Source organism: Buteo buteo, chromosome 19, assembly GCF_964188355.1.
Source record: "Buteo buteo chromosome 19, bButBut1.hap1.1, whole genome shotgun sequence".
NCBI lineage: Eukaryota > Metazoa > Chordata > Aves > Accipitriformes > Accipitridae > Buteo > Buteo buteo.
In genome coordinates this window covers 25,264,093-25,275,113 of record NC_134189.1, presented here as the reverse complement: position 1 = coordinate 25,275,113, position 11,021 = coordinate 25,264,093, and the positions used below count along the sequence as shown (strand labels likewise).

The 11,021-nt window shown below is 54.7% G+C and overlaps 2 protein-coding genes across 2 annotated transcripts; both read right to left on the bottom strand.

Annotated features, from left to right (window-relative positions):
- Positions 1-3,259: 3,259 nt before the first annotated feature.
- LOC142041924 (putative G-protein coupled receptor 19) lies at positions 3,260-4,504 on the bottom strand. The gene has a single exon (XM_075051175.1). The coding sequence runs from the start codon at positions 4,502-4,504 to the stop codon at positions 3,260-3,262; it is 1,245 nt and encodes a 414-aa protein (XP_074907276.1).
- Positions 4,505-7,763: 3,259 nt separating this feature from the next.
- LOC142041917 (putative G-protein coupled receptor 19) lies at positions 7,764-9,008 on the bottom strand. The gene has a single exon (XM_075051168.1). It carries the CDS (start codon positions 9,006-9,008, stop codon positions 7,764-7,766), a length of 1,245 nt encoding a protein of 414 aa, XP_074907269.1.
- Positions 9,009-11,021: the final 2,013 nt, after the last annotated feature.

Here is an 11,021-nt window from a genome sequence, read left to right as displayed (position 1 = left end):
GGCCAGGTCTTTTGCTCAGGCTGCATAAAGAGAGGAGAGAAAAGGTGCTGTTGAACAAGTATGTGCGAAAAACCTACCTCAGCCAAGGAAAGGTGATTTTAAGTCGTATACGTGCTACTGAAAGTAGCAGGTTTCAGAGAAGCGGTCCGAAATCTACGGTGAGACTGTCTGGTACAGCAGAGGCCGTGCAGGTTCCTGCGGATTTTGGTTCCTGGTCTGAGTATTTCAGGACAGGCATTTCTGTCCTCTGAAAGAGAAATGCCCCTTTCACAGCGAGAGCCTGGGGTGCAGTTTCACCAATGCTGGTGACCTGCAAAGCGAGTGAGCGGCATATGCCCCACCGAGCCCAGAAACGAGTGTCCGTGGGGGTGGCAAAACCCCAGACCATCAGTGTCCCTGCTCCCTCGACTGGACATAAATGCGTCAAGTCGCGAGACGAGGGAGGTGTTTCTTCTACCGAGAGGTGGACTGGGAAGTCATATGTTCCAGGGTAAGGACATCTACATTGATGAGGATACTAGCAGCCCAACCCTGCTCCCATCGGATCGTTAGTCACTTTGGTGTTAATATCCCTCCTATCCCTGAATCTTTGTGTTTCTGGAGGTCATTTTGGTAGGTAAGCGAGGTCTGGCTTTGAAGGCGAAGGGAAGATGAGCACAGCAGAAGGACAGGCAGCGAGCTGGGTGGGTGCTCCTCACCATGAATGCTCCTCAGCCCTCCCACAGCGAGGAAATTTTCATCAAGAGTGGGACATTGGATACCTTAAAGCGTCTGCCCTGAGCATCAACGCTGTCCCCGCAGGTCTTTTTGCCTCTGAAGTTAGCCGCCCCATCGAGGGCAGCATTTCCCTCTGTCACCCTGCGAACAAGGTGGCACGACAACCTCCTCCCCAAAGCCGCAGGAGACTTTTTTCTCAAGGGCAGAGTTTTGATTCGGAAGGGAGACTCTGGGGGAGGAGGGCAATGTCCTTGTCCAGCTGAGATGTGGGGGGATTTGCAGCCGCAGAGCCTCGGGTTGTGTCGGTAGAGCTGTCGCTACTAGATGCGACTGCCGTGTCAGCCGTCGAGGCTCTCTGTGCGCTGGAGAAAAGCCGGGGAGAGGGTCGATGTCCTTACCTTGGTCAGGGAGCTCCCAAGCAGCAAGTGTGACTCTTGACAGCTCACCCTGTCGAGGCCGGCTGCCGAGCGAAGCCCGTCCTCCACCGAGCTGCAGGTTCTGCAGGTCTGTGGGTGAGCCAAGGGGCAACTGAAGGGTTGCCCTGAGCAACTGACCCCAACACAGAACACGGAACCTCTGCCCACGGAACCTCTGCCCACGGAACCTCTGCCCTCTTGCCCAGCTCTGGGAAGGGACCCAGTCGCCTTGTCTGGGCCTTGGGATGTGCCAAATTTCTAAGCTCAGCAATGCTCCGTCGACACGACCTGCGGGTTTGCAGGGGTGTGGGGGTTGCCAGCCGAGTCCAAACCCTGCTGTTCTTTTTCAACAGGAATGGCTCAGCTTGCAGTCCCCCCTTTCTCCTTTTCCTTCCCAGCAGGTCCCCTGCTTTGCTTGCCAGACCCTTGCTTGCACTCCTTCCTCCTTCTGTCTGTCCCCCGTACAGACATTGCCTTGCCTGGGCACTGGTGACACATAGCCTTCACGGCTCTGAGGCCGGGTAGTGGACGTCACCAAATCGGTGAGCACGAGGCAAGAAGGGAGCTTGGAACTGGCTTTAAAGGAGAGAGAGAGACAGAGAGAGAGATAGATAGATAGATAGATAGATGGATGATGGCTGTGTTTGTTAGCTGCCCAACAGCTCCCTAGGACAGGTGGATAGTAGTTGGGCTTGGGGGCCCTCAGTGTTTACCTCCCGAAAGCAGCACAGAGCAGTCATCCAGCATGAACTCTCACTGCTGCTGGCTACAACGCCTCCCCTAATGCTAACGGGGTCAGCCATGTGTCTCCTTTGTAGACGGTGCTTTTCACCCACCTGGCCGCTCGAGTGACCTCTGTATTTCTGAGCTAGCCCTGAAATAGAGCTGCTGGGACCTGCCAGCGTTGTTCCCTCATCCTCCTGATAGGAGTAGACCTACATCCCCTGTGGAGCAAGCCAAAGTCGCCTCCCGAGTAAAGTCTTCAAGCTGGTGGGCCCAAGGTATGCATGCCCACGAGGCAGAGGTGCCTACCCCCTTGTTCAGCTGGGACGTAGGGCTTGCCACCAGGACCGAAGCCCCGGCCGGTCCCGCTGGGTTGTTTTCTCACTGCGCTGGCAGAGACACAGCAGCAGGAGCCGGCTGCACCTGCAGGCACCGCTCCCTGCCAGCTTGTCTCCTCTGGGACGCCTGTTGGGACCTCTTCAAGCACGCACCCGTGGAGGATGCTGCCAGGCGAGCGTGTGAGCGCAGAGCTGGTTTTCCTGCTCCTGCCTGGCCAAAAGCAGAGCTTTCTGCAGGTGCCACAGGCGTACCTGAGAAGAAGGGGCTCAGGCCAGGAGACAGACGAAATGTAAGAGGTGGAGGAGTCCCTGGGTGCCTGGTAGAGCCGTGGCCCCTTTTCCTTTTGATGAGCAGGTCTTCTCGCAGGCGGTGCCCACCGCTGGCTTCTGGGTGGGTGCAGCAGGCTGGGTGTAGAAGCAGCTCGAGAGGAGGCGGGGAGGGCCAGACCAAGGGGAGGACTTTTCTTGGGCGGTTTGGCCCACGAGACCTCTGGAGAGGCTCAGCGAGGAAGATGCCAAAGCGTTCAGTGCTGGCCTGATGCTGACCCTACTGGGGCAGTGGGAATTTTAGCCCTGATGTCAGTGGTCTCAGGGTTAGGGCAGCAATGCCCACGTACGGACATGTTACCCTTGGGGTCTGAACAAGGAGGAAAACCCCGGTGCGAGGATATTCACGGGGACCTAATGAAAGGAAGTAGAGATGGCTTTGGGTGGATTTATGCATTATTTATGCCTTACACCGTGGCCCATGTGCAAGGATGAGAAACAAGCAGTGTTTTCCGCTTCCCTTTTCCCCCTACATTTAGAGAGTGTAAGAACTTTTGTTCTGTTTGGTGAAAAGGTTATGCTCGTGCTTCAGGGAGAGCGGTTCCAAAAAGCAGGACGTAACTGAACTGAAACGAAATAGACTGGACGCATCAAAATCAAGGCATTTAATAAAATAAACCATCTTTTTTTCTTCCCTAAAAGTTGTGTTAAAAATACGTAAATATACCTTGGTTCAAAACTGAGAGAAAGCCCCTTGTTCTGGGGGGACGTTGGAATGTTTCAAAGCAATGAAGCCAACTAGACAAACGTATTTGGGGGATTGGATTGAATGGGCCAGGCAAGCTTTTTTTCCTTTGCTTCTCTGTGAAAAGCATCATAGATGGAATCTTTGGTGACATTTTTTGCTGGAGCTGCCATATCTGCGATCCCAACGTGATTTTTTTTGGCTATCCTGGAACTGGTGGTGATGGTGTATGCGTTGCTTCTGTAGTATTTCATGGCGGACATGCAACAAATTTCTTTCATCCCTCTTGTGAAGTTGGCATTATAGACGGAGTAGAGGGTTGGCTTGGAGGCTGAAGAGCTGAAAGAAACCCAGGTGACGGCCAGGAAAAGCAAGGTGCTCTTTCTGTAGTCTGTTTCCTGCGGGTGCCACAGCTGTGCCACGTAGAAAGGGAGCCAGGACAGGAGGAAGACCGAGTTGAGCGTTAAGAACATCTTGATGGTTTTCACTTTTGTTCTTGGGACAATATTCACCGTCCTCCTGACAGTCCTGCCGTCGGTGCCTATTCTCCAAATGTACGTGATGACCTTCTGGTAGAAGAGGAGGATGAGGATGGAAGGGATCAGAAAGCCCAGCAAGAGGTGGATGGCACCGTAGAGGGCTCCTTCCCAAGAACCGGGGAGGAAGAAGTTGCAGTGGTCGTCGCTGTTGGAGCCGTAGAAGAAGAAAGCCGGTGATGCCAATCCGGCGTCAAAGAGCCAGGAGGCCAGGATCATTTTCTTGGCTTTCTCCCTGGACACTTTGAAGCTCAGGGGGTAGAGGATGGTGTAGAATCGATCCACGCATATGGAGAGGAGCACGTACATCTGGACGCCAGGGGTGAGGTACTGTACGTACCTCACCAGCTTGCACATGGCGTTCCCCAGCACCCACCTGCCGTAGGTGAACTGAAGCAGCACGAAGGGCACGCTTGCGACACTGATGAGAAGGTCTGCGCAAGCCAGGGAGACGACAAAATAGTCGGTGGTGGACTGCATCCTCCTGCTCCTGTGGATCGCTAAGCAGACGAGGGAGTTTCCAAAGACGGAGACCAGCCACAACGCTCCCAAAACCATGCTGGCTGCCGCAATTTCCCCCATCCTCAGCTGATACTGCAAGACAGTGTGGTTCCTGCTTGAGGGGGGTCCTATGGGTGACTCGGTCAGCCCGTGGCCAGCAGGAGGGGTGGAGGTTTCGGGGTAGCTCTTGTTCTGCAGCAGGAGCAAGAAGGTAGGGAGAACAAAAGGAGCGCTGCTGTTATCCATGCTGTGGACAAACATGGCCAGGTCTTTTGCTCAGGCTGCATAAAGAGAGGAGAGAAAAGGTGCTGTTGAACAAGTATGTGCGAAAAACCTACCTCAGCCAAGGAAAGGTGATTTTAAGTCGTATACGTGCTACTGAAAGTAGCAGGTTTCAGAGAAGCGGTCCGAAATCTACGGTGAGACGGTCTGGTACAGCAGAGGCCGTGCAGGTTCCTGCGGATTTTGGTTCCTGGTCTGAGTATTTCAGGACAGGCATTTCTGTCCTCTGAAAGAGAAATGCCCCTTTCACAGCGAGAGCCTGGGGTGCAGTTTCACCAATGCTGGTGACCTGCAAAGCGAGTGAGCGGCATATGCCCCACCGAGCCCAGAAACGAGTGTCCGTGGGGGTGGCAAAACCCCAGACCATCAGTGTCCCTGCTCCCTCGACCGGACATAAATGCGTCAAGTCGCGAGACAAGGGAGGTGTTTCTTCTACCGAGAGGTGGACTGGGAAGTCGTATGTTCCAGGGTAAGGACATCTGCATTGATGAGGATACTAGCAGCCCAACTCTGCTCCCATCGGATCGTTAGTCACTTTGGTGTTAATATCCCTCCTATCCCTGAATCTTTGTGTTTCTGGAGGTCATTTTGGTAGGTAAGCGAGGTCTGGCTTTGAAGGCGAAGGGAAGATGAGCACAGCGGAAGGACAGGCAGCGAGCTGGGTGGGTGCTCCTCACCATGAATGCTCCTCAGCCCTCCCACAGCGAGGAAATTTTCATCAAGAGTGGGACATTGGATACCTTAAAGCGTCTGCCCTGAGCATCAACGCTGTCCCCGCACGTCTTTTTGCCTCTGAAGTTAGCCGCCCCATCGAGGGCAGCATTTCCCTCTGTCACCCTGCGAACAAGGTGGCACGACAACCTCCTCCCCAAAGCCGCAGGAGACTTTTTTCTCCAGGGCAGAGTTTTGATTCGGAAGGGAGACTCTGGGGGAGGAGGGCAATGTCCTTGTCCAGCTGAGATGTGGGGGGATTTGCAGCCGCAGAGCCTCGGGTTGTGTCGGTAGAGCTGTCGCTACTAGATGCGACTGCCGTGTCAGCCGTCGAGGCTCTCTGTGCGCTGGAGAAAAGCCGGGGAGAGGGTCGATGTCCTTACCTTGGTCAGGGAGCTCCCAAGCAGCAAGTGTGACTCTTGACAGCTCACCCTGTCGAGGCCGGCTGCCGAGCGAAGCCCGTCCTCCACCGAGCTGCAGGTTCTGCAGGTCTGTGGGTGAGCCAAGGGGCAACTGAAGGGTTGCCCTGAGCAACTGACCCCAACACAGAACACGGAACCTCTGCCCACGGAACCTCTGCCCACGGAACCTCTGCCCTCTTGCCCAGCTCTGGGAAGGGACCCAGTCGCCTTGTCTGGGCCTTGGGATGTGCCAAATTTCTAAGCTCAGCAATGCTCCGTCGACACGACCTGCGGGTTTGCAGGGGTGTGGGGGTTGCCAGCCGAGTCCAAACCCTGCTGTTCTTTTTCAACAGGAATGGCTCAGCTTGCAGTCCCCCCTTTCTCCTTTTCCTTCCCAGCAGGTCCCCTGCTTTGCTTGCCGGACCCTTGCTTGCACTCCTTCCTCCTTCTGTCTGTCCCCCGTACAGACATTGCCTTGCCTGGGCACTGGTGACACATAGCCTTCACGGCTCTGAGGCCGGGTAGTGGACGTCACCAAATCGGTGAGCACGAGGCAAGAAGGGAGCTTGGAACTGGCTTTAAAGGAGAGAGAGAGACAGAGAGAGAGATAGATAGATAGATAGATAGATGGATGATGGCTGTGTTTGTTAGCTGCCCAACAGCTCCCTAGGACAGGTGGATAGTAGTTGGGCTTGGGGGCCCTCAGTGTTTACCTCCCGAAAGCAGCACAGAGCAGTCATCCAGCATGAACTCTCACTGCTGCTGGCTACAACGCCTCCCCTAATGCTAACGGGGTCAGCCATGTGTCTCCTTTGTAGACGGTGCTTTTCACCCACCTGGCCGCTCGAGTGACCTCTGTATTTCTGAGCTAGCCCTGAAATAGAGCTGCTGGGACCTGCCAGCGTTGTTCCCTCATCCTCCTGATAGGAGTAGACCTACATCCCCTGTGGAGCAAGCCAAAGTCGCCTCCCGAGTAAAGTCTTCAAGCTGGTGGGCCCAAGGTATGCATGCCCACGAGGCAGAGGTGCCTACCCCCTTGTTCAGCTGGGACGTAGGGCTTGCCACCAGGACCGAAGCCCCGGCCGGTCCCGCTGGGTTGTTTTCTCACTGCGCTGGCAGAGACACAGCAGCAGGAGCCGGCTGCACCTGCAGGCACCGCTCCCTGCCAGCTTGTCTCCTCTGGGACGCCTGTTGGGACCTCTTCAAGCACGCACCCGTGGAGGATGCTGCCAGGCGAGCGTGTGAGCGCAGAGCTGGTTTTCCTGCCCCTGCCTGGCCAAAAGCAGAGCTTTCTGCAGGTGCCACAGGCGTACCTGAGAAGAAGGGGCTCAGGCCAGGAGACAGACGAAATGTAAGAGGTGGAGGAGTCCCTGGGTGCCTGCTAGAGCCGTGTCCCCTTTTCCTTTTGATGAGCAGGTCTTCTCGCAGGCGGTGCCCACCGCTGGCTTCTGGGTGGGTGCAGCAGGCTGGGTGTAGAAGCAGCTCGAGAGGAGGCGGGGAGGGCCAGACCAAGGGGAGGACTTTTCTTGGGCGGTTTGGACCACGAGACCTCTGGAGAGGCTCAGCGAGGAAGATGCCAAAGCGTTCAGTGCTGGCCTGATGCTGACCCTACTGGGGCAGTGGGAATTTTAGCCCTGATGTCAGTGGTCTCAGGGTTAGGGCAGCAATGCCCACGTACGGACATGTTACCCTTGGGGTCTGAACAAGGAGGAAAACCCCGGTGCGAGGATATTCACGGGGACCTAATGAAAGGAAGTAGAGATGGCTTTGGGTGGATTTATGCATTATTTATGCCTTACACCGTGGCCCATGTGCAAGGATGAGAAACAAGCAGTGTTTTCCGCTTCCCTTTTCCCCCTACATTTAGAGAGTGTAAGAACTTTTGTTCTGTTTGGTGAAAAGGTTATGCTCGTGCTTCAGGGAGAGCGGTTCCAAAAAGCAGGACGTAACTGAACTGAAACGAAATAGACTGGACGCATCAAAATCAAGGCATTTAATAAAACGAAACATCTTTTTTTCTTCCCTGAAAGCTACGTGAAAAACACCTAAAGAAATGTTAGTTCAAAACTGAGAGAAAGCTCGTTGTTCTGGGGGGACGTCGGAATGTTTCAAAGCAATGAAGCCAACTAGACAAACGTATTTGGTGGATTGGATTGAATAGGCCAGGCAAGCTTTTTTTCCTTTACTTCTCTGTTAAAAGCATCATAGATGGAATCTTTGGTGACAGTTTTGGCCGGAGCTGCCATATCTGCAATCCCAACGTGATTTTTTTTGGCTATCCTGGAACTGGTGGTGATGGTGAATGCGTTGCTTCTGTAGTATTTCATGGCGGACATGCAACAAATTTCTTTCATCCCTCTTCTGAAGTTGGCATTATAGACGGAGTAGAGGGTTGGCTTGGAGGCTGAAGAGCTGAAAGAAACCCAGGTGACGGCCAGGAAAAGCAAGGTGCTCTTTCTGTAGTCTGTTTCCTGCGGGTGCCACAGCTGTGCCACGTAGAAAGGGAGCCAGGACAGGAGGAAGACCGAGTTGAGCGTTAAGAACATCTTGATGGTTTTCACTTTTGTTCTTGGGACAATATTCACCGTCCTCCTGACAGTCCTGCCGTCGGTGCCTATTCTCCAAGTGTACCTGATGACCTTCTGGTAGAAGAGGAGGATGAGGATGGAAGGGATCAGAAAGCCCAGCAAGAGGTGGATGGCACCGTAGAGGGCTCCTTCCCAAGAACCGGGGAGGAAGAAGTTGCAGTGGTCGTCGCTGTTGGAGCTGTAGAAGAAGAAAGCCGGTGATGCCAATCCGGCGTCAAAGAGCCAGGAGGCCAGGATCATTTTCTTGGCTTTCTCCCTGGACACTTTGAAGCTCAGGGGGTAGAGGATGGTGTAGAATCGATCCACGCATATGGAGAGGAGCACGTACATCTGGACGCCAGGGGTGAGGTACTGTACGTACCTCACCAGCTTGCACATGGCGTTCCCCAGCACCCACCTGCCGTAGGTGAACTGAAGCAGCACGAAGGGCACGCTTGCGACACTGATGAGAAGGTCTGCGCAAGCCAGGGAGACGACAAAATAGTCGGTGGTGGATTGCATCCTCCTGCTCCTGTGGATCGCTAAGCAGACGAGGGAGTTTCCAAAGACGGAGACCAGCCACAACGCTCCCAAAACCATGCTGGCTGCCGCAATTTCCCCCAGCCTCAGCTGATACTGCAAGACAGTGTGGTTCCTGCTTGAGGGGGGTCCTATGGGTGACTCGGTCAGCCCGTGGCCAGCAGGAGGGGTGGAGGTTTCGGGGTAGCTCTTGTTCTGCAGCAGGAGCAAGAAGGTAGGGAGAACAAAAGGAGCGCTGCTGTTATCCATGCTGTGGACAAACATGGCCAGGTCTTTTGCTCAGGCTGCATAAAGAGAGGAGAGAAAAGGTGCTGTTGAACAAGTATGTGCGAAAAACCTACCTCAGCCAAGGAAAGGTGATTTTAAGTCGTATACGTGCTACTGAAAGTAGCAGGTTTCAGAGAAGCGGTCCGCAATCTACGGTGAGACGGTCTGGTACAGCAGAGGCCGTGAAGGTTCCTGCGGATTTTGGTTCCTGGTCTGAGTATTTCAGGACAGGCATTTCTGTCCTCTGAAAGAGAAATGCCCCTTTCACAGCGAGAGCCTGGGGTGCAGTTTCACCAATGCTGGTGACCTGCAAAGCGAGTGAGCGGCATATGCCCCACCGAGCCCAGAAACGAGTGTCCGTGGGGGTGGCAAAACCCCAGACCATCAGTGTCCCTGCTCCCTCGACCGGACATAAATGCGTCAAGTCGCGAGACAAGGGAGGTGTTTCTTCTACCGAGAGGTGGACTGGGAAGGAATATGTTCCAGGGTAAGGACATCTACATTGATGAGGATACTAGCAGCCCAACCCTGCTCCCATCGGATCGTTAGTCACTTTGGTGTTAATATCCCTCCTATCCCTGACTCTTTGTGTTTCTGGAGGTCATTTTGGTAGGTAAGCGAGGTCTGGCTTTGAAGGCGAAGGGAAGATGAGCACAGCGGAAGGACAGGCAGCGAGCTGGGTGGGTGCTCCTCACCATGAATGCTCCTCAGCCCTCCCACAGCGAGGAAATTTTCATCAAGAGTGGGACATTGGATACCTTAAAGCGTCTGCCCTGAGCATCAACGCTGTCCCCGCAGGTCTTTTTGCCTCTGAAGTTAGCCGCCCCATCGAGGGCAGCATTTCCCTCTGTCACCCTGCGAACAAGGTGGCACGACAACCTCCTCCCCAAAGCCGCAGGAGACTTTTTTCTCAAGGGCAGAGTTTTGATTCGGAAGGGAGACTCTGGGGGAGGAGGGCAATGTCCTTGTCCAGCTGAGATGTGGGGGGATTTGCAGCCGCAGAGCCTCGGGTTGTGTCGGTAGAGCTGTCGCTACTAGATGCGACTGCCGTGTCAGCCGTCGAGGCTCTCTGTGCGCTGGAGAAAAGCCGGGGAGAGGGTCGATGTCCTTACCTTGGTCAGGGAGCTCCCAAGCAGCAAGTGTGACTCTTGACAGCTCACCCTGTCGAGGCCGGCTGCCGAGCGAAGCCCGTCCTCCACCGAGCTGCAGGTTCTGCAGGTCTGTGGGTGAGCCAAGGGGCAACTGAAGGGTTGCCCTGAGCAACTGACCCCAACACAGAACACGGAACCTCTGCCCACGGAACCTCTGCCCACGGAACCTCTGCCCTCTTGCCCAGCTCTGGGAAGGGACCCAGTCGCCTTGTCTGGGCCTTGGGATGTGCCAAATTTCTAAGCTCAGCAATGCTCCGTCGACACGACCTGCGGGTTTGCAGGGGTGTGGGGGTTGCCAGCCGAGTCCAAACCCTGCTGTTCTTTTTCAACAGGAATGGCTCAGCTTGCAGTCCCCCCTTTCTCCTTTTCCTTCCCAGCAGGTCCCCTGCTTTGCTTGCCAGACCCTTGCTTGCACTCCTTCCTCCTTCTGTCTGTCCCCCGTACAGACATTGCCTTGCCTGGGCACTGGTGACACATAGCCTTCACGGCTCTGAGGCCGGGTAGTGGACGTCACCAAATCGGTGAGCACGAGGCAAGAAGGGAGCTTGGAACTGGCTTTAAAGGAGAGAGAGAGACAGAGAGAGAGATAGATAGATAGATAGATAGATGGATGATGGCTGTGTTTGTTAGCTGCCCAACAGCTCCCTAGGACAGGTGGATAGTAGTTGGGCTTGGGGGCCCTCAGTGTTTACCTCCCGAAAGCAGCACAGAGCAGTCATCCAGCATGAACTCTCACTGCTGCTGGCTACAACGCCTCCCCTAATGCTAACGGGGTCAGCCATGTGTCTCCTTTGTAGACGGTGCTTTTCACCCACCTGGCCGCTCGAGTGACCTCTGTATTTCTGAGCTAGCCCTGAAA